The sequence below is a fragment of the Neofelis nebulosa genome, chromosome 6 (genome assembly GCF_028018385.1).
Source record: "Neofelis nebulosa isolate mNeoNeb1 chromosome 6, mNeoNeb1.pri, whole genome shotgun sequence".
Lineage (NCBI taxonomy): Eukaryota > Metazoa > Chordata > Mammalia > Carnivora > Felidae > Neofelis > Neofelis nebulosa.
Genome location: NC_080787.1, coordinates 122,420,333 through 122,443,459, shown reverse-complemented (window position 1 = coordinate 122,443,459; position 23,127 = coordinate 122,420,333). Strand labels below are relative to the sequence as shown.

Here is a 23,127-nt window from a genome sequence, read left to right as displayed (position 1 = left end):
ATGAACGGGGGAGGAGCAGAGAGAGAGACACACAGAATCGGAAGCAGGCTCCAGGCTCTGGGCCATCAGCTCAGAGCCCGACGCAGGGCTCGAACTCACAGACCGTGAGATCGTGACCTGAGCTGAAGTCGGACGCTTAACCGACTGAGCCACCCAGTCGCCCCTTTATTATTTTTTTTAATATGAAATGTATTGTCAAATTGGTTTCCATACAACACCCAGTGCTCATCCCAACAGGTCCCCTCCTCAATGCCCATCACCCACTTTCCTCTCCCTCCCACCCCTAGAATTTTGTTGCTTTAAACAAATCCTTGGATGCTTTTAAAATATATTAATAGATAATAATAAAACTTGTTTTTCCCTCCTTTTTAATGAAAAAGCTGATTTACTTATATTTTGATTTCTTTTTTTGATTTCATGTTTTAAGTTATAAGCACACTATGTTTAATATGTTTGTATACCATATCACTATTTACTAGGTAGAGCAATTTTACGTAAATGGGCACGATTTATTTTCTTACACAAAGAGATTTATTTCCTGAAGTAAAAGAATTACTCATTATAATGTTCTTATTACCTGCCTTACAACTATTGAAAGAAATAGGTAGATGAAGCCTAGGGCTACTTTGGTTGCATCTATGGCTGTCATGTCACAGTTATAAAAGCACACCTATAGAAGACCAGCTATTTCTACCTTGTGATTATGCATTTCAGTTATGTCAAACGTATTAGTGTTTTTGGTTCATGGTATTTGCCTCTTAATTTCTGTTCACTTATTGAGGCCTCATAATCATAAATTGATAATCAAATGAGATGCTTACATGTGAAACATTGGAAAACTGTAAAGCACTCTACAAATATGAGCCATTAATTTCAAAACAAGCAAACAGTTATTGCTTTAATCATCTGCACCGATGGCTGGCAAATCTCCCGGTCCATTCCCGAACTGCGACTGGAGATTCAATGAGTTTCCCAACCCAGCTGCCCATGCACTGCATGTTACTTGTGTGGAGCTCATGGCCTTGGCCGTTTCAGGTGAAGATGTTGGAAATGCTCTTCTAAATGTCGTCCTGAAAAGGTGTGTATCCTGTTTCATGCAGTGAGATTCATTGTTTTTTGTAAAGAGAATATTTTATTAGGAGCTGTTAGACAAATCTGTTGTCCTAAGGCTGATGCACTTGGGACGGTAACTGTCTTTTGGTCCCAGATTTTGTCTTTGTGATATAGATATAATGGAGGGAGGCCTGGACAGGGTCAGAAGACCTGGGTTTGTTCCCACGTCTACTATTTTTTTTTTTTAATTAAAAACAAAAATTTTTTTTTAACATTTATTCATTTTCTAGAGAGACAGAGCACAGGTTGGGGAGGGGCAGAGAGAGGGAGACACAGAATCTGAAGCAGGCTCTGGGCTCCAAGCTGTCAGCACAGAACCTGACACAGGGTTCAAACTCACAGACAGTGAGATCTTGACCTGAGCCAAAGTCAGACGCTTAACCAACTGAGCCACTCAGGCGCCTCCCCCCCACAACCTCTACTCTTTAGTAGCTGTTTGACATTTAAGTTAGGAATAAGGTTATCATCTCACTAAAGATAATCTTTCAAGATTCCTTTCTTGAAGATCAGCATGAAGTGGGGGATAATGATTGGAGAAGTGGAAATAAGTGGCAATAGTCTTAACATCCCAGCAACCACTGTTAAAGGAGACAACCAAAAAAAAAAGCTTTTGGATATTTAAATTTTTACTCAATGAAAATCCATTGTAGTTTTATTGGAGTAGATCAGTTGTTAGCCCCAATTTATATATGTTGTCAAAATAAGATCCATTATTAACCGTACAAGGGTGTTTTTGTAATTTCACATTTTTCATATTTTTCTTCTGTTTTCTTCACTTATAGTCAGCCTTTAGTGCCAAGAGAGAATATTACAGCATGGATGAATGCAATTGGACTCATCATCACTGCACTGCCAGTGAGTTAATCATTTTGATTTGTACCAGAATACAGTTGTTCCCTGTCAGCCAAAAGAATAAGATGCATGGGGAAAAAAAAAAAAAAAAAAGATGCATGTAAGATGCCCTTGTATAAGGACGTCATGCAATTAAGGAAGTGGTTCATATTTTTCAAGTTTTCATATCATTGTTGCTTCAGACACCTACAGTGACTATTTTGTTTGCCTTCTTCAGATCTAAAAATCTGCCTGACCAATGGGTCTCGGTATCCTTTGTCTGACCAACTTTAGTTCTTACATTATCTATCCAACCTTAGTTCTGATCTGCTTTTGACCACTTAACATGCTACATACCTAGAGCCTTTCACTCATGCAAATAACACTTGTTGAGATATGTCTGAGGTACTTCTGATGTGTTATAGGATGAGACATTATGCAGAGCCCATCTTCCTTCTGTCAGCTTCTCTGAAGCCTGTTCATTCTTTGCCAGCTTAGGTTCTGCTTCTTCAGTGAACCCTTCCTGGACCTCGCCTCATGTGAAGTCTCCCTTCTGTGACCTCACATGTGTCTACTTAGCACTATTCAGTTGTCTATTGTGATACCTTTTGATGTCAATGACATTATCTAACTCTGTGCTCTCCAAACTTGTTTGATTATGCACCTCTATGAATCATTTTTTCCTTGCACACCTCCAAAATATCTATATTTATCTGTGAGTTATATATGTGTACCAGTGTTGTCTGTATAATAGGTATTGGTAAGGGCAATTTTCCATACACTAGTACCAGATACTAGCCCTCTAACTCACAGACACTTATCCCCAGGTTCTTAACTGTATTTGACTTACTGTGAAACCCACTCACTTTTGATTTCAAAATCTCCATTACACAAAAACACAAGCTAGTAAGTAAAAAAAATTTAAAGAATGAGAATGTGCCATTATGTTAGGCTTTGGAGTGGAATATTAGAAATGGGGTGGAATACTGGATAAGTGATCATTTTCATCAGGCTTTCCTCTCATTTTAAAGGAGCCATATTGGATTGTTCTTCATGATCGAATTGTGAGTGTTATCAGCAGTCCCAGCTTGACCTCTGAGTCAGAGTGGGTTGGCTATCCATTCCGCCTCTTTGATTTCACTGCTTGTCATCAGTCCTACTCCGAGATGAGCTGCAGCTATACATTAGCTCTAGCACATGCTGTGTGGCACCATTCCAGCATTGGGCAACTTTCTCTCATTCCCAAGTAGGTATTATGATTTCTTAAATAAATTGGACTCTTTTTGTTTTGTGTGTTTTTTAACTCATTTACACATGAGGTATGCATCTCATTCAATAGAACAACTTGCAAAGTGAATTTTAATTACATAGAGTTTCTAAGTAATGAGGAAGCTCTTTAATTTCAGAATTTTCTGTAAAAATTAATTTGTATATGCAAGAAATAATCTGATATCTAGTTTTCCATCACAGTTTCAGGAGACTTCGTCAAATGCATGCTTTTTCCAGAATATATCTCACAAGTTGTATTTTGAACTGTATAACTCATATTAGCCTGTTTTCTGATTATTTTTTCTTGACTATACAATTGGTATTACTTAAATTCACATTTCTTGAGTATGGCATTTATATTAGATTGGCCATTCTCTTTTTGTTTCAGATACATGTTTTTCCTACTATTCAAAAGTAGAACATTACTGTGAAACCTTCCATAAGCCAAAATGGCGTAAAGTAAAGCATATCCCACTCTTTCTAAAAGTTCATGTTACGCCGCTTCGCTTTTATGGAAGACCTATATTAGTACCTATTTTTGCAAACCAAAAGAAGACCAAAGAGAATTTTTGCTTTTACAAAAAAAAAAAAAAAAACCATCGCTATAATAATGTAGGTCAAAGCAAAGTGGCATGATGCAAACTTTCAGAAAGCACTCAGGGGATCCGGGCGTACATGTAATTCCCCTGTCACTTAGTAATTGTACTGTTGAGAATGACTCCTAAATCTGAAGTAATTTATTTTGATAATCAAATGAAAATAATAGCCAGTGAGAAATGTAAGATTAATTAGAAAGAGAAACTTTAAAAAATATTACAAATTTTACAAATGCTTGGGTAGGCTACATCAACAAAGTTCAAATAATTCAAATGATTTAAAGTCACAGGAAATTTTTATTTTTAATCTTCGAATTTTAGGTTTCTCACTGAAGTCCTTCTTCCTATAGTGAAAACTGAATTCCAGTTGCTTTATGTGTATCATCTTGTGGGACCATTTTTACAAAGATTTCAGCAAGAGAGAACTCGATGTATGATAGAGGTAAAATATAATCTGGCTTTTCTGTGATAAGATTAAGTCCTAAAAGATCTATGTAAGTTTATTTCCCAGTGTTTTCCAACCTGCATATCGTAACCATTAGTAGTGAAATTAGTTTAATAGGCTCTAAAAGCAATTTTAGAGGATTTAGCGTGCCTGTAACTTAGAATGCGTATAATGAGTTTGGTGCAGGATGTACTGAATTGGAAATACAGGGGAAATAACCATTATCAAGCTTGAGAAGAAAGTTAAGATGGAGAAGTGCATTTGAGAGCCTGCACTATAGTGCAGAGGAATTGATTAAAATCATGGAAATGGATGAAGTCAGTCAGTCTTACAAGAGTATAGAGAAAAGAAAATGAGACAGGAATAGAACCTTAAAGTATGAGCCACCAAATGGAACTAAGAAGGTACAATCTGAAGTATCTCTGAGACTGTGGTTATCTCAGACACTGAGAAGTGGTTTCTACAAAAGAGATTGTCTGCCTCTTAATTTTAAGCGACATTCCTGAGTTATGAAGAGAAACTACGTTTAAGCCCTATTGGTGGGGGGGAGTTTTGTAGCACTCTGGATTCCATTATTAATGCAGACCGTATATATCCCATGCACATAGAGGTTTGTATGATCAGCGACAATTCTTCAACAAACATGTTATCCCTCTGTGTTTGTCTTGTAATGGAGTCCAGCTGCATCATTCTAAATTACTGAACATTTTTGCCCATTTAAGTAATTTTATATTACTTGTTAAATAGATCGGTGTGGCATTTTATGACATGTTGCTGAACGTAGACCAGTGCAGCGCCCACTTAAATTACATGGACCCCATCTGTGACTTCCTGTATCATATGAAGTATATGTTTACTGGTGACAGCGTAAAAGAACAAGTAAGTTAACTTTATCTTTTAATGATGTTTAGTTTAGACAACTTGACTATGTGATGATATACTTTTGTTTGAGATTTTTAAATTTTTTTCTTTTAAGAGGAGAAGGCTGATGTTATTAGACCTTTTTAGGCTATATGAACACATTATTCTGCACGTATAAAGTAATAGTAAATACATGTTATCATTTCTCAAACTTTCCCCCCTTGATATTTGCAGCAGGGCATCTGAAAAAGACCGAGGTTGTTGATTAATAGTAATCTCATTAGAAAGAAACAGTATGGTATGACTACTTTTTGAAAAGACCAGGGAGGTGTGGTGTAAAGAGTAAAGGAGGTCCTGCTTTTCCCTCACAGTGATTAGGGTACACTCTGGGGACATTGGACATATTGCAGCATGACTAGAAAACTGAAGCCAGGGGGATCACGAGAATAATTCGGAAAGGGTATTTGAAGGAACTGGAGGAACTTAACATGAATTGTCAAAGTCCCAGGGAATTGTTCATGTTCTCACTATTTGGAGGATTGCCATTTGGAATAGGCATTAGATTTGTTCTGTGTCACTTCAAAGGGCACACAAACTCCAGTGAAGTTAAAGGGAAGCACGTTCTGAGTCAACATATAAAGAGCTACTTTCTAGTAAAGTCACTGGAAAGTGGCAAGGACGTCCTTGAATCATAACTGAGTTTCCTTATCTGTAGGAAACAGAATCTTGGCTCTTTTAGAAGGATGGAGGTAGGGCAGGTAGGTGAAGGCAGGTGAACTCCTCTCCATACCTTAATGTTATTCTTTCTCTGGTAGGAAAGGAAGGTAAGTTGATATATAAACACATGAATCCTAGTCTACTGGATTGTTTCCTTGGACCTAGGGACATGGGGTAGGGAGGATGTTGATTCCTTTATGCCTCAGCAAGATTGTCAAGGAGATTTGAGTGGGAACCAATACAGAAATGTTTTATTTAGCATATCCTTTATATTTAGGCCTGAAAAATATGTATATTTGGGACACCAGGGAATACAGAAAGGAAAAATTATTAATGGGCTGATTTTTCCTGGTAAGATCAAAGAGCATTTGAATGAAGCTAAGAAAGCCATGGAACTGCTTGATGTTTTTATTTCTAAGTAAAAGTAGATTTTTTTTTTTTTTAGTTTATTTCTTTCTTTATTTTGAGAGAGGGTGTGAGCACGGGAGGGGCAGAGACACGGAGAGAGAGAGAATCCAAAGTAGGCCCCATGCTGTCAGCTCAGAGCCCGATGGTGGGGCTTGATCCCACAAACCGTGAGATCATGACCTGAGGCAAACCCAAAGTTGGAAGCCCCTAAGTAAAAGCAGATATAATGTTATTTTGTTTCAATTCCAAGTATAAATCAAAACCAAAAAATTAGCTGTGTTGATAAATGTTACAGATATAAGTTATTCAAAGAACTTCAAAGTATAATCATGCTTCACGCTTCTCTGATGGTGGCATTTTAAAAGGATGAAGAACGCGTAATGTACGCTATACTAGCTTTTGACAGTGAGATGACTGGCTAGCTAGGTAAGTGGGTATGTTTTTGTAAGTGTATGCATGTATAGATATATGCACACACACATATAAACACATATATAACATATAATGTGTGTGAGGGAGAATGCAGTTTTTTCCTCGTGTACGAGAATTTTATTTGCTTTTGTTAAAACCTGAAACACATAAGAAACTCTTCATCCAGCCCACTCTACTCCCTAGTTTATCATCTCCAGATATGCATAAGTCACTTCTTTCAAGGTGGGAAATTGAAGTTCTCTGGTTAAAATATTTTTTAATGTGTTTATTTCGCAGGTAGAGAAGATTATCTGTAACTTAAAACCAGCTTTAAAACTCCGTCTTCGATTCATCACACACATTAGCAAGATGGAACCAGCTGCAGTGCCCCCACAAGCCATAAATAGTGGGTCTCCAGCACCTCAGTCTAATCAGGTGCCAGTGTCTTTACCGGTCACTCAGTGAGGGCAGGGTGTACCGCGGTGAAAAGGAAAACACATCTGTCTTTGGAAGTGGACTCAAATCTATTAAATCTGAACATGATCCTGCTACATAGAGAGAGATACAGTAGAAGCAGTGATGTTCAGATTGTTTTATTTTGATTCAAATGATGAATCTGTTGATACTTTACAACTCCCATCTCCCTACCGGTATTTTTGTCTCTAAGAGATAAACTACATGTTGCTCATATCCATCACAATTTATTAGAGCTACCTAGGAATACTGAGGTATCTATGATCAAATGACTCTTACTAGATCCTTTCGATCTTTCCTATCTAGTCCCCGGTTTTATTTTTAATTTTTATTATTAATGACTTCTGCTTTCAAGTACATTGTTTTAAAGGCAACACACATGTGAAATAGTTATTACAAATCATTTTATACATAAATCTCTCTTGGTGTATCTTTGGGATAGGAGATTTTTGTCAAGTAAGGGACTCGAATTTTCACTTCATTGCAGGAGCAAACACAGTTTCCTATTCTTTTAAAAATGGCTTAAAATTTTTACCATAGATTTCCAAAGAAATGGGCTAACATTTCTATTAAGGCAGATTGGCAAGTTTTTGCTTTTGCTATGGACTTGAACTTACTGTATGAAATGAGTTTCAAAGCCATGTAAAAAAATAACACAGAAAGGCATAAACTTAATAAAATAATACTTAAATGGTGATTCTCCAATCTCTGTTTCTAAAAGTAAATTAATTGCTTTTCCAGGTTGACACTCTCACCTGGCCAATGATGTGATTCTTTAAGTTTTTATACTCTTGAAATTCTTAAGTTAATGTATTTTTAATTATAGCATACATTGTGGTTCTTTATGGTTTATCAGATTTTAAGAGGCAAACTTAATTTGGGGAGGGTGGGGCAATGGCGTTAAGATTGTAAGATTTGGGGGCGCCTGGGTGGCTCAGTCGGTTGAGCGTCCGACTTCGGCTCAGGTCACGATCTCGCGGTATGTGAGTTCGAGCCCCGCATCAGGCTCTGTGCTGACTGCTCAGAGCCTGGAGCCCGTTTCAGATTCTGTGTCTCCCTCTCTCTCTGACCCTCCCCCGTTCATGCTCTGTCTCTCTCTATCTCAAAAATGAATAAATGTTAAAAAAAAAAAAAAAAAAAAAAAAAAGATTGTAAGATTTGAAAATAATTAGTAAAATCTGTTGAATGAGCAAACCGTCTGATTAATTACTCAGTCTGAACGGGTGTCTGCTGTGTTCCAGGCAGTATGCTGGCTAGGTTGTAACAAGAGAACTGGGCTGTTTCTACAGGTTGTACACTGCATTTGGTGACTGACACTGACCTAATAAACTGTAGTTTACTCTCATTTATTTTCTCCACTTTCCTGACATTGACCTAGGAACTAAGAGTTACTGATTTTTTTTTTTTAAGGAATCAGAAATGTGGCCAACTGTATTTTAGATTTTTATTTCTGAATACATTTCTCTTAGATGTCTCCTTGTGGTTCATATTATTGTAATCACTACATCTTTATTTGCCATGCAAGTCTGGCTTAAAATGTATGTAATGGTATAAGTAATTTTTCTAGGTTAATAATTTCCTTAAAATTCTCCAGAAATGTTATGCTAGAAATGATTTCAAGTGTTCCCTTTGGCATAGTTTCACTTACTCTTACTGACTTGAAGAATATATTGCTTTGAGATCCTAGAATGGAATAATTGTGACTCTGGTATTACACAAACAGAATAAAGGAAGTGAAAATCAGTGTGACTGTCTCAAGGACAAATACATTCCAGTTAATTTATTAAAAATTCCATTTGTTTCCTCTCTAGCTAAAAATAAGGGGATATGATTTTCCCAAAATAGGCTTTTAAAAGAATTGTTAATCAGAGACAATAGAAGAAGATAGAAGCTTTATTTGGGTTTAGAATGCACCTGAGGGAAAAACATCGCCTTTATATTCATTTCATCCTCAAAGTTTTTCTTTTTGAAAATGGATAGTAATCTAGAGTGGCTCTGTCCCATAGGACTTTCTGCAGTGGTGGAAATATTCTGTATCTGTGCTGTCCAGTACAAGACTCAGAAGGTCCGTGTACTGAGCACCTGAAGTGTAGAGCTGCATTTTTAATTTTATTAAGCTTTAAATAATTTAAATAACCCCACGTGGCTATTGTATTGAACATTATACTTTACAGTAAGATGTATCATAATTGCTTTGACCTAAAAGTAATTCAGTAAAATACGTATCTGACAGAGTCTATAATGTCAACAGTTAGATTTAAAATTCTGGATTGCTTGTGAAAAATCAGGTGATAGGGGCTCTTTAACACATAGCTGTTACAACAACAATAAAAATCCTTTCATGGGACCTGCTTCATCACAGAGTCCATTTGAGTTTCTATGTAAGTTGGGGAGAGGGGGAAGAGTTTGCTTCCCTGGTTTTAATTATATACCTGACCCTTGGACAACACAGGGGTTAGGGGTGCTGACCCCCACACATAGTCGAAAGTTTGTAACTTTTGACTTCCCAAGAGTTTAACCACTGATAGTTTACTGTTGACTAGAAGCCTTACGGATAACATTAGCAGTCAATTAACACACATTTTGTCTGTTACGTATATAATATACTGAACTCTTACAATGAAGCTAGAGAGAAGAAAATGTTATTAAGAAAATCCTAAGGACAAGAAAATACATTTACAGTACCGTATGTATCAAAAAATTGTATATAAGCGGACCCATGCAGTTCAAACCCATGTTGTTCAAGGGTCAACTGTAGTTTACTCTCATTTATTTTCTCCACTTTCCTCACTATATTCCATAGCCAAGATGAGTTTTCAGGGTGTTTAAGGATTTCAGCTAATGAGATACACTCTGATTACAATGAGTAAAAGTAAGAAGTTTGGAAGCCACAGATCATTTTAAGTGAAATTCCTATCCGAGTTAGATCTTAGAAACAATAGCAATTTGATTTCTTTTTTCTACCTCCAGGGTAGGCCTCCAGAAAGCCTACGTGAATAGAAGCTTTGCTTAAAATATAAACCAACACCATGTCTGAGGTTTTTACAAAAGTAAAACATGATCGTCAAACATTAATGAATGTGGAGATTCCCCAGGCCCTATCATTGCCCATTTTGCAGTTGAAGAAACCAGAGCCAGAGTTTCCTTTCACCAGGCTTACAGAATTTTGAGGATGATGATTTCACTGTGGCTTTTTAAATCCTTAGCAATTCCATGTATTTAGAAACATGTAGACATGAGAGAACCTTAATATAGAGAGTTTATTATAAAAATCACATCTTTTGAACAACATAAGAATATGATCCCTTTCAGGTGGGGTAAGCTTAATCTGCTGACATCAGGAGTCCCATTCTACATGTGTGGGCTTAAACAGGTGTGTGTTTGTTTTAAAGGCCAGCAAATGTTATTTGGAAGTTAACGTATCCTTCTCTAAGGATGTCTTTTGCCAAAATGAGAAATACAAACTTTTCAGTTTCACAGAAGTTAGAATGTCCAAGTCTTGAATTTCATACCAGAGGGAATTGATAGTTTATACTAATTTTAATAATAATTACCAAGGCAGAAGATTTTTTGGGAAGATCAAATCACTGGGGCAATAGCTGTAAGCTTAGGTAAGTTATTAGATTGGCGAATTATGACATTAGCTATGAGATTTTTACATGACATGTCCACATTTACTTAGGTGGGTTAAGGTAGTCAATAGGCTTATGATTACCCTCCCGAGCAACTCCAAAGCAAGCCAAGGTTACTGTTACTGCTGTGTTCACTGTTCGAGTTACTTCTTCCGGTGTCTTCCCCAGAGATGGGTTCACTTCCATTATATCTAATCCTGAGAGTAGCCCTGTAATAACAAATGAAAATAATGTAATTTGTTAAATAGTTGACGTTTTTAGTTCATAACCTGACTTGAAATATTATCCAGGAGTGTAAAGAGGTGGGGATTGCATCATGAGATAGATGGGCATTCTGGAAGTGTCCAATGGGCCTTGACTTTGAGATCAGGGGGTATAAATCTATATTGGCCATGTGTACACTTGCTTCTTTATTCACCCCAGTTTTTACCTACCTGTTTTGTAAATTTCTTCTGTAATGTAGAGACCTTCTCTGTAAGTCAGACCTCCCGGGACTGGTGTGCCAGTAGCTGGTGTGAAGGATGGGTCCAGTCCATCAACATCGAAGCTCAAATGAATTGGCCTTTTCTTTCTTTTAAGAGGTGGGAAGGACACTCAGCTTAATTTTTTTTTTTTAATTTTTTAATGTTTACTTATTTTTTGAGAGAGAGAGAGACAGAGTGTGAGTGGGGGAGGGGCAGAGAGAGAGAGGGAGTCACAGAATCTGAAGCAGGCTCCAGGCTCTGAGCTGTCAGCACAGAGCCCGATGTGGGGCTCGAACTATGAACCATGAGACCGTAACCTGAGCTGAAGTCGGACGCTTAACCAACTGAGCCACCCAAGGCACCCCAGGAAACTCAGTTTAAAGTTAGTGGTTTAATATGTAGTACAGAAATACAGTTCTTACCTTGTTTCATCAAAAGTAACAATCCAGTGAAGTTCTATGATTTTATATAGAGTCCTTATTAATAACTTAACATCTATTAACATCAGTAGTAAGTCTTTTTAATAATATTTACAAGGATCATACCTTCCTAGTAGGTAGCTGAGTGCTTCTTCCATCACCTTGCCAATGCCCAGTTTATCCACTTCAGTCATTGAAAAATACTTAATACCCAGAGTTTTCAAAATATAGCTATGAAAGAGGAAATATTAATATAACCTACAATTAATAAAGAGTCTAGTTCTATGCACTACTGTTTCCTTTTAAAGAAAAGATCGTTGTGGTATGATACATAAAATATTTGAGTTCTGTGACCTATATGTATATATCAATGTATTTTTAACAGCAAGCCAATATAAAATTCACCTGAGTTATATGCATAAATACTTATATGGATATATAGATATCGATATAATGCTTGGTACTTAAAACAATTTTTGTGTCACAGGTTTGACCAGCATGCATGCAAAAGGGAGAAAGCGAAGGTAAATCGCATCAAGGAATTAAACTTACTGTTCCCCAGGGTCCACGTCTCTCAGGCCAATATACACAATATCTTTGGCGGATATGCAGGGAGTCACCCACGAGAATCCTGGTACATCAGGGATCTAAAATTGCAATGTTTCCATTTGGTTAACATGTATGATTCTTGAGCAGATCTTACCTTAAAAGTAAAGGGCACTTATTGGACTGTGTATATCTTACATTTAGAACACGAGTTTCGAGGAAATCATTAAAGACAGTACAAAATTCAGAAGAGAATGCCTGCCTCCCCTTGTGGCACTCTAGATTTGCTTACCCACCCTCACCCTGTGGCCCAGACCTGACCTGAATCATTTGTCAGCATTTACCTGCTCTGTGCCCCATTCCACTGGACCCTGTTTTCCCAAAACTCTGCCATAAAGAAATCAGTGTGCTTTCATTACTTTTGTAGCTTCCTTCTTTCTCTCATCAGTAAGGACTTAATCCCAGAGGATGGCTTAGAGTGACTGGGGGAATTTTCGGGCAGCCCTTTGGTTGCTTTCCAGATGTCCCAGAGCCAGGGATGGCTGTTCCCATGTAAGTTTATAAACCTATCCCTTGGTCATCAGTTCTGAGCCTTTAACAAGGGGATTTGCATCCCCAAGGATCATCATAAAGACCAACATACTAAAGCTATATCAATAAAAATTGTTTTATTGATATGCTACAGAATATCAATGAAAATTATGAACCACAGTGTTAAATCTGGAATGTCATATGTGTTAGAAAAGAAGTTTCTAGGGAACAGGAGGTAGTTCTTCCTCTTGCGATGTAGATATGAACTTCTCACAGTAAAGATGTTAAATAATAAGCCATTGTAATACACATTTTAAAACACTTTTGAAAATTCCCATGACATGGAGGGGACACTCGGTAAGAATGAGAGGCTGTGTGGCATGCAGTAGGAAGACGTAGGTTGTCGGAGACCAGTTTTGGCCCTTGCCTTGCCATGTACTTGGCATGTGATCTTGAGCAAGTTATAACCTCTGCTAACTTGCTTATATAAAGGATCACTTTCTGCCCCACCTACTAAAACGGGTAGTTTAAAAATCAAAAGGGAAGATATATGTAAGGTCAGTTTGCAAACTACCATGTACGGCAGAGGCACAGAGCCTCACTACCCTTATCCGCCACCCCCTTTGCTTATTGACTGCTGACAAAATGGATTGAGATCACACCACAAATAAGATGGCACAGGGTTCTTCCTTCCTTTCTATCTCCTGAACTTCTGCTAAAGCGATGATTGTTCTGTAATAGAATACCAACCAGCCTTTTACCTTTCCTTTTAGTTCCTTCAGGAGGAAAGACACAGGTTGTCCGTGCAAGTTCCCACTTGTGGTTGTCAATGGAGTGTTGATATCAGTGTGAGCATCCACCCAAATGACGCAGAGATCTGGGTGGACCCTGGCATGGCCAGAGATGCTTCCAATCGCCATACTACACAGGAAAAAAAAAGTTTGTGTAAACATCAGCTTTGCAGTTTATGACATCCATCATATTATTAACTCAGTGCTCTCACTTGGTTTTCCTTTAAGTCAAAATGGCTGCTATTTCTGACAGATTTTTAATTAGAGCTGCCAATTAAAAGAGAAATCATAGCTTATATTAATTGCTAGCAAGTTATGTTTGCATCAATGGCCTTGCTAAAAAACTTGTGATTTTTTTGTTTTTTGGAAACCACCTTCTAATAAAATTGCAAATTATTATTTTAACCAAAAAAATAAGTCTGTATAAAACACTAACCACACGAATTCCTTAGCATGAGACACTATTTAATTCTCAATATTGTACCAGGCTGATTTTCTGTACTCTCAATTCTCTTGGTAAATACTTCATTCTCTCAAGTGAATTACCACAGAATCCTTCCATTTTTCCTAAAATCCAATTATTTTACAATGGGAGAGTATCACTCAGAAATCCTTGTATTCATTTCAGCCAGGATATCCTGGGTGCTTACTCACTGTTCAACACTCAGATCCTCTGCTTGAAGTTTGAGTATTGATTACTCAGCTTGATGTTTGTTTTCCCTTCAGATTTCTTGTCTTGAGGCTATTTGCCACTCTTAAAATTTCCACTTACAAATGTTTCCACTTAAAAAGAAAGTGAACCCCAGTTTCTCAGCTGAGTTTTAGGGGAAACCAAGGAGCTGAGGTGATTGACTCTTACATCAAGAGTGATTGTAATGTTGTACTTTCTGACCTGATCAGACTTCTGATAACGTCTACCCTCAAGGTTGCTGGATACATTAAGAAGGTTGATGCACAAAAATATTTTTGCCACATTTATAATTGTGAAAATTTGAAAATTACCTGAGTATCTGACAATATGGATATGTATAGTGATTTTTAATACCTTGATGAAAAATTATGCGACAATAAAAATTATGCCTATCTATATCATGAAGTAACATAAGGAAATCTGTGCTTTAGGTTAAGAATAACGTATAGGATAACACACGCAGTTGGTAAACAAAATCAGGTACAATAAAAACAGTACGGCAGGAAAGAAATATGCCAGAATTTCAGTTTCATTTGAAATGGTTGTTAGGAAGCTAAAATTACTACAATCTTATTTACGTGTGTGTATGTTTCAAGAATTTGAAAATATTACCTTTATAATGGGCAGCATAGACTTTAAATGTTGACTTTTAATAAGTTGTTCCTATTACCCTATTATTGTATCAAGTACAATGAGCTGGCTGTGACTTCCTCATGCTTATTTATTTCGGAATGTAAGTTTGTGTGGAATTGTTTACGGAAATCCATTCATGTCATGTATTTTCTGCTGTAATAAAGATAATGCAAGACTTCAAATAGAAGGGAGTCTGTGTTTCCAAAAGAAAGTAGCAACCAATGCAATTAAAAGGAAAAAAGGCAGAAAATTTGGTATTAGGTATTGATCAGTGCTTTCCCTTTCATATTTTCTCTCTCCTCATGGTTTTGGTCATCCTCCCTCATGCCATTTGTGCCAGACTTCATGGAGAAAAGCATTAAACAAGACCTGTGGTCTCCGCCCAGCACCAGGCTGGTCCTTCCATTCTTCTTCACCTCTGCCACCACACCAGCCAGCTGCTCATTCACTTTTCCCACAGACCTTGGATTCTTCACAATTTCAAAGGGAGGATCATTAGGGACGTCAACAAAGGGCAGGTCCCCGTAATCTTTCACATCACACCCTATAATTAACACCAAAAGTTTCAGGTTACTACATAAAAAAGATGACAGTCTGTGTACGATTATTCCAAATTTACAAAACAGTGCACTTTTATAAGCAAAGAAAGCATCTGGGAGGACTGCAAAAGTTGCAAAGGCAGAAGAATCCATGTCTACTTTTGCCTGACGTCATCCTCTCAGCTGAACACCGGGGTCTCGGTCAATACTTGTGGAATCAATCCAGTTAGGCTGGACACTAAAGTATGACAGCGATAATCTTCTGGTTTGGCCTTAATGAGTGGCTTCGCTCTCTTGATCTCTGTGTGGCCCTCTCTCTGCCTGTGTTCTTTCCACCTTTGCAATAAGCGTGTCTTGTATTTATAATAAAAAATAGTTTTTTTAGAAGAATATGTGTGTGTGTGTGTGTGTGTGCATTTATGCCCAGAAGGAAATACACTAGTATTTTCTAAGTTTCCTGACTCTGTAATTAACAGTCCTTGGTTTCAATCCAATCTGTCACTTGCTGAAGTAGCTCAGCTCTGTCCTCTGTGCATTGGACCTGCCTCAGTAATGGTATCAAAATTCAATAAGTGTATTATCAGCAATGAGCCTAACACTTCAGTGAACTCAGGAAATAAAGACTTTATTATTATACTTTTATAATAGGGAGAAATTGCAGGTAACCCAAAGTTCCTAAGGACATGGGTGCATTTGCTAGAAAGACTTGCATTAAGCTTCAAGGTACAGAGAGCTTCATGTAAAACCGACATGGGACCAGTTCAGTGTTCTGATCTAACTAGTCATTGTATATTGTATTTATTTTATGCTTGCGCATATCCGTGATTCAGTAACACCTTTAAGAGATTTAACTTGATATAAAACCTGACCAAATGATGCTTGTTTACTGAGACACTAGTCCAGTCCATTTACCCAACATTTCTGTTCTCTAGCTCCTTCCTTTTTTCAGCTTCATGAGGTGTAATTCTTATTTACTATTTTATTCTTATTTAATTAATTCTTATTTACTATTTTATTCTTATTTAATTAATTCTTATTTATCATTTACTAAAATTCACTCATTTTAAGTGTACAGGTCAACGAATTCTAGAAATCTATAGTCTTGTAACCAGAACCATAATCAAGATTTAGAACACCTCCCCTATGCCCCCCAAACTCCCCCATGCCCCTTTGCAGTCATGCCCTGCACCCACCCCAAGGTAGGCCCCCCTGCTGATCATCTTGCTGTTGCTGTGCTTTTGTCTTTTCTAGAATTTCACGTAAAAGCGGTCATACAGTAGGTAGTCTTTTGTGTCTGGTCTCTTTCACTTAGCATGTTGTCTTTGAAGTTCATCCATGTCCTTGCCTGTGTCAGTGGTCTGTTCCTTTTTATTGTTGGGTACTATCTTATAGTACGGATGTACTACTTGTCATTTATCCATTCACCAGTTGATGGGCATTTTGTTTTTTTTTTTTTTGGCTATATAAATAATGCTGCTAGAAACATTCAAGTGCAAGTCTTTGTGGGGATGTGTTTTCACTTCTCTTGGATAAATACCTAGGAGTAGATTTGATGGGTGAAAAGGCAAATGTATGTTTTTTGGAGAAACTGCCAAACTGCTTTCCAAAGTGGCTCTATCATTATACATTCCCACTGGAAATGGGAGGGTTCCAGTTGCCCTGTGTCCTCTCCGATACTTCATCAGGATGTTATATGCAAAGTCAACATCTGCTTTAGCCTGTACTTTTAAATTCTATATCATTTTTTCCTTTGTCTGCTCACGTATGTGTATGTGAATGTATATGTACGTGTATACGCACATACACACTATGCAAACACCAGGTGCTATCGTCATCATCATCATCCTCGACATCATCATTTACTTCCTTTTACAAACAGGGGTCCTCTTGCTAGCATTGTACTTCCTGCTGCCCCTTACTTTTCATTTGCAAATCCCCCACCTCCCTTACCACCCACCCAACCCCAGTTCTTGCACACAGATTCTTATACAGTAAAAAGTTTGGCTGGAAAGACAAAATACCTGAGTGAAGATATTCATCCAACAATACTTACTGAGCATTTTCTCCACACACTGCCATATATATATATATATGATTGTACTTCTAAAGTTATCACTAGTGCTGCAATTCTGTGCGATAAATGTCATTCCAGATATACCCCATTCCAGCAGGAGCCTCTACCTTTTTTTTTTTTTTTTTTTTTTGAGAGCACATGAGCACACAAGTTGGGGAGGGGGTAGAGGGAGAAAGAGAGAATCGTAAGCAGGTGGCACACTCAGCGTGAAGCCCAACTCGGGTCTTGATCCCATGACTCTGGGATCATGACCTGAGCGAAATCAAGAGTCAGCACTTAACCAGCTAAGCCACCCAGGTACCCCAGGCTGATCGTCTTTCAATGGAAAAATTACCTTGTTCTTTAAGTTTCTCAAGCAGGCCAGCCTTTCTCAATACTGTAGGGCCTTCTTCCACGCCTCCTCGTGGCTGAACAATTAAACAATAAAATAATTCAGATGTGATCAGCTGCCCACAATAGAAACTCTTCTCATTATTTAATCAGTTGAGTTCCTACAGAGCTGGGAATTTACACCATCTCATTTAGTCATCACAGCAAGGCAGACTGAATTAGTCCTATGTTAAAAATGAGGATCTAGAATCAGGTTATAGAGTTCTCCTATGGGCACACAGCTAACAAGTGGCAGAGCCTTATTTCACATCCAAGTTCTTTGGATTCCAGAACCTGCATCGCCTCTCCCCATGACAGACACCATGTTATCAACAAGGTGAGCACGTATTTTGTGCGAAAGCACTCTGATAGAAAATCATGAAAAAGAGAGGGCTTCTTTCTTGGGGTAACTCATAAGCTAATATGGAATTCATATATTGAACCCCAATTACGGTACTAGGAGAGTTACTTCAATGCAGATACAAGATGCTTTAACGACAAAAACAGGCTGCTCCTAGCTCAGCTGGGGACAGAGCATGTGTCAGGTAAGGCTACATGCAGTAGGTGACATTTCAGCAGAGTCTTGCAACACAAGTAGGTTTTCAGGAAAATGGATGGTGGGATGGAAAAATACTGCAAACCCAGGGGAAAACTTGGGTAAAAGCATAAGGGAAAAAAAAAAAGCAAGGCAGGAGAGCCCTACGTGCATGTCCTCATGGCAGTGAGTTAGCAAGCTCCTGGGGAGAAAGCAGGCAGCAGAACGTCATCACTTGGGAGCTGAATCCACAAAGACCAGCCCGGTATTTCAGGTTTTGACCTGGTTAGGCACCATGGACAAGAATTCTCCTCTTGTTGTTTTTACATCAGAAAATCGAACACACTTCCTTCTTGCAATAAATCCTCTCTAGACTCCTGGCAGAATAGAAGTCTTAAGAAACAATTTTCTTATGCACCTCTCTGATTCTAATTTCCAACAAGGCTTTTAGACACAGAACGTTATTTTGCATTGTCCCATGAGATGTGCCAAAAGGCTCATGTGTCTATATCCCTGGTATTGGGGCTATGGCACCAAACGAAGCAAATATTTCTACCTAATTCCGGATGACTCACCCTGGCTGCTAAGCAAATCCTCAATGTCAAATTCCTGTTCCTGACACATGTTGCTCCTTTTCTCCATTCCCTCCTTGAATGACTACCCTCCCCCCCCCGCCCCCCCCCCCCACACACAACCTTCATCAAGCAGATATAATTTCCCTTTCTTTAAACCTCAATAGAGTGCTGCTTGGCTCAAGTTTTGCCTCTGGTTTTGTACTTGCTTGCCTTGTCTTTCCTCCTTATTAGAGTTCAGTCCAATGTTCTTTCCACTTGCGGCGCTGTGTGTTGTAGTTAGGGCTGACACTTACTAGGTGCTCACAGATTGTCACCTTGAGAAAACTCCCTGGTCTTTTCCCCTTTCCTTTCAAGCTTTAGAACAAGTCTTACAGACGCCTTGGTTGACACTATATCTGCTCTAACACAGTGGTTACATTTCCCAGAGTGACTCTTTCCATCATTATTTGTTTGATTCAAAATGCTTCTCATGATTGGTATCTCCTCGTTGCTTGGTTTATCCGCCCAGTTTGGAAATCATTTTGTTAACTCTACTGACTCTGAAGCTGGGTCCAGATCCCTAAATGCCCACAAGTGTGAAGTCATCTTCACAGGCTCTACAGGCATCGACACAAGTCAGGTGCATAGGCTTTGAATCATACAATCCTGTCTGGAACCACACAGCCAAGGCTAGCAACTTAGCAAATTACTAAACCTCTCTGATCCTCAGTTAACTATAAAATAAATATAATACCTCATTTTTTGCCATCGCCTCTCCCCCACCCCTCACTGCCTTGCGAGGGAGTGAGGCAGGGGACGGAGGCTTTTCTCAGACTCAACCTTCTCCTCATCCTAATCCTCTAATCCTCTCCTTTGCCTGTTTGTCAGCCTTCTACCTCCTTTAGGTGAGGAGAGATGCTAATATGCTGGCCACCATTTCCCTCTATGCTATGGCTTAGTGCAAAAATATCTCTGCGTCCTTACTACCACGAGACAGTAAGCTTCATTCTCATGGGGCCATTAATAGGGGAAGAGCTGTAGGGAAAAACAAAAAAAAAGAAATACCAAGAATGGAAAATGCATCAGGCTGTATTTCAAAATACTATCCCTTTGAAGGGCTATCCCTATCAGCATAAGGTCCTCTGCCGAGGTCCAGGGGCCAGAGTATGCTCAGGCTGTTACCTCCCTCCCTCGCTCCCTCCCTTCGGCCTCCCTTCCTTCCTTCTGAAATTTTTTGTTTTCCTGCCTCCTTTCCTTCCTTTTGGTCAGCTATTTTAATTCTGTCTTTGCTAAAACCTGTCCCAAGAATAGGTGAGTACATTGTGGGTTTTGCAATTAACCCCAGCACTAGAAGAAACATTTCTCCGTCAGCCAAATGTCCCCATGATTCGGGAGAGGGCTTTAAAGGACTAGGAGGGAAGTGCTGCCGTATTTACTGACAGTCCAAATGCAGTTTGGGTCTCTACCCTCTGACCTCCCCCAATCTGTTTTGCAATAAAATGCCAGAGTGCCAAGCGCAGGTTCAAAACTAAGAGGAGCGAAGTACGGCCTACATGGGCAAAGAGACAAAGAAGACCTCGTTTGAAATAACAACAGTGACAAAGTTTCACCCCTAGGAGTTTCAATTCGCTTTGTCAGGTTGCCTTTGTTTTTGTTCTTTATTTCCCCCTTTAAGCACAGACGCATCCTGGAGCCTAAGGTGTCCATAATCACATTCTATCTGCCAGAATGAGTGTGCCCAGGCAGAAGAAAAGACCATGTAATGAAATGTTCCTGGCATGTGTTGGCAATCAGGGAATTTCATAAATGCATCGGTCCTTTCAATACTGCCAACTTCCAGTTGGATTTTCTTTTCTTTCTTTTTTCCTCCCTCAAAAAGGGCTACACAAAGGGTTCTGCCCAGCCCATGAACTAACACTTTCACAGAAGCATTAAAGCCCTCAAATGATGTGAATCAGTCATAAAGTTGCATAAAGCAATAACATTTAGGTTATGCAAATTACAAGAAGTCTGAAAATTGCTGCCAATCTATGAAATGGCTCTAGGCATTAATACATCCCTAAACCAATGTGTTTTCTTAAAATCCTCTTGCCCTCTATGTATGCACTGTAAAACCCAAAACCACAAGAACATGGAAATCTCAGTGAATAGCTATAATACAAAAATAGTCCATTTCCATTCAAATAAAAAATATGTTCTCTTAAACAATAAGAAGAAAAACTTAGTAGGTTCAAATAGAACTGGCTGTGGCTGAGATTAGGAACCACCAGGACAGGTGACATGGTGATCATCATTCTACAATGTTGCAAAAGGGTAAGAAGACTTTAAAATATATATTTCAGGCGCAGTTGCACCAGGGAACTGAACTAACCAGATGTGAACACTTTCCTAATTCTAAAGTCTGAAACTCTGTGATAAATTCCAGTTATTCAAAGCCGAGTGTTTTACTCACCTGGCCCTTTGAGAAAGGCACTCCGATGATCCCAATGGATTTTGACTTGGAACTCATGCTCTGCCCCTTTTCTCCGCTGCACTGAGTTCTCCAGCCAGGCACCGCTCTCTACAACCCTCAGTGACAGAGGACACACATTTTTTCCCCCCATTTATAACTGGGTCGAATCTGTTTACCTTATTCTAATGAGGAAGACTGGCTCCACCCGCTGCACCAAAGCATGACAGGCAAACCGGGATGTCTTGCGAATTCTTCATACCTGGAATCACCACGAGTCTTTGGAGTCCAGGTCTCTAATTAGGTGAGATTATTCATGTCACCGGTTCATCCCATTTTACAAAGTCAGCTGAATGACTGGACTCTTTCCTGACCACAACCTTGATTTCCTAATCATGATAATCTTTTTTAATCACAACCAATTAATCATAACCACACAAGTGGCACCACGGTTCTAGCTGTGGCAACTCGGGGCAGGGCACTTGCCTCCTCCAGGCCTTTGAATCCTCCTGTGTGGGACAGGGCTGGGCCTGGTGAGTTGGTCTCTCACTTCCCCTCCAGTCCTGCAATGCTGAGTTCAGGTGTCACACAGGAGGATTAATGTTTAACCCATGGGACACGCCTCAGACACCACCAGGGTACAGAGGCAGGGAAAGCATATGATTTGCTTTTCTGGTCATTACTTAAGAGGAAAACGAATTACCTGATTCATAACCCGAAGATGTTACCGTACTCATTTTGAAATACGGTGTGCAGGAAAATAACAATTTTTGGAAGCGTAAGGTCCTAATCAAGACATAGAAGTAAAAAGAGCCAACATTAAGTTTTTATCATGTGTCAGATGCTGTCCTGTTTTATATTATATCATTTAATCCTTTACCAATTTCACAGCGAGTCTGACCATTAGTTCTATTTTATGATAAAGACACTGAAGCTCAGAGAAGTTGCCAAATACTATGCATAGGTGATAGGGAACAGCCATGATTCAGTCTTAGGCATTCTGGGTCCACCCAAACACTAGGCTTTACACTCCAAACACGGGTGAAGCGTCAGCTTTCTGTGCCTGTCAAACCTGTGTGTCCTTGGAAGTTATTTATCATCATGCAGAAGTATGAATTTAAAAGAAATGCACCCTAAAAATTCCTCACAATTCAAACTGATACCATTGACATTTAAAAGGAAATTTCATTTAGTAGAAACTAATGTCTTTTTCCTATTAACGGAAGAGAATATTGTGGAGTATTTAAATGCCATAAGGGCAGGAAGCGTTGTCTGCTCTATCCCCAGTGCCTGGAACAGTGCTGATATGTGATAGCCACTCAATAAGTATTCACTGAATGAGCAAATGAGGAAACCAAGGTCTCACAAGTCTATCTTGATAGGACCTTTTCTAATTAGGCTTCTTTTTTTTCAGAGTTTTATTTATTTCTTTTGAGAGAGAGAGAGAGAGAATGCAGGGGAGGGCGAGAGAGAGGGAGAGAATCCCAAGCAGGCTCTGTGTTGTCAGTGCAGAACCTGATGCAGGGCTTGATCTCACAAACTGTGAGATCGTGACCTGAGCTGAAGTCAAGAGTTGGATGCTCGACCGACTGAGCCAGCCAGGTGCCCCGTAACTAGGCTTCTTATCTTTCCCTTGTGAATTGGTCTATGCATCCTAGATATTTACTTGTGGTGTTTTGCATAGCTAGGTATTCACTTCTCATGGTGTTCATGTTGCAAATAGCTATTTCCAATCTATCACTGTTTACTCTGATAACTTTGCATAGGTTATCACT

At 38.9% G+C, this 23,127-nt stretch overlaps 2 protein-coding genes and 1 long non-coding RNA gene across 4 annotated transcripts in view; 2 read left to right on the top strand and 1 right to left on the bottom strand.

Moving 5' to 3' along the window:
* MED23 (mediator complex subunit 23) overlaps window positions 1–8,043 on the top strand; it is a 43,235-nt gene extending 35,192 nt beyond the window's left edge. For both annotated transcript variants that reach the window (XM_058735287.1, XM_058735286.1), the window contains 6 exons: window positions 913–1,078; window positions 1,896–1,968; window positions 2,976–3,190; window positions 4,131–4,251; window positions 5,002–5,133; window positions 6,949–8,043. In XM_058735287.1, the coding sequence (XP_058591270.1) occupies window positions 913–1,078; window positions 1,896–1,968; window positions 2,976–3,190; window positions 4,131–4,251; window positions 5,002–5,133; window positions 6,949–7,116 (875 nt within the window). In that variant the 3' untranslated portion in view covers window positions 7,117–8,043. The remainder of the gene's footprint in view (window positions 1–912; window positions 1,079–1,895; window positions 1,969–2,975; window positions 3,191–4,130; window positions 4,252–5,001; window positions 5,134–6,948) is intronic.
* A 2,323-nt stretch (window positions 8,044–10,366) lies between these two features.
* ARG1 (arginase 1) lies at window positions 10,367–21,490 on the bottom strand. Its single transcript, XM_058735291.1, has 8 exons — window positions 21,356–21,490; window positions 17,780–17,852; window positions 15,202–15,376; window positions 13,479–13,638; window positions 12,193–12,287; window positions 11,767–11,871; window positions 11,192–11,328; window positions 10,367–10,966 (listed from the first exon to the last, which is right to left on the bottom strand). Exons 1-8 carry the CDS (start codon window positions 21,410–21,412, stop codon window positions 10,800–10,802), a joined length of 969 nt encoding a protein of 322 aa, XP_058591274.1. The 5' UTR covers window positions 21,413–21,490; the 3' UTR covers window positions 10,367–10,799.
* LOC131514847 (uncharacterized) lies at window positions 11,325–15,761 on the top strand. The gene is made up of 2 exons (XR_009263299.1): window positions 11,325–12,164; window positions 15,173–15,761. It is a non-coding gene; the product is annotated as an uncharacterized LOC131514847 (long non-coding RNA).
* Window positions 21,491–23,127: the final 1,637 nt, after the last annotated feature.

Coding starts and splice junctions, on each gene's coding strand:
- ARG1 (XM_058735291.1), bottom strand. CDS start 21,412: ATGAGTTCCAAGTCAAAATCCATTGGGATCATCGGAGTGCCTTTCTCA. Junction 15,377..17,779: donor TGAGAAACTTAAAGAACAAG/GTAATTTTTCCA, acceptor TGTTAATTATAG/GGTGTGATGTGAAAGATTAC. Junction 12,288..13,478: donor TGAAGGAACTAAAAGGAAAG/GTAAAAGGCTGG, acceptor TTGCAATTTTAG/ATCCCTGATGTACCAGGATT.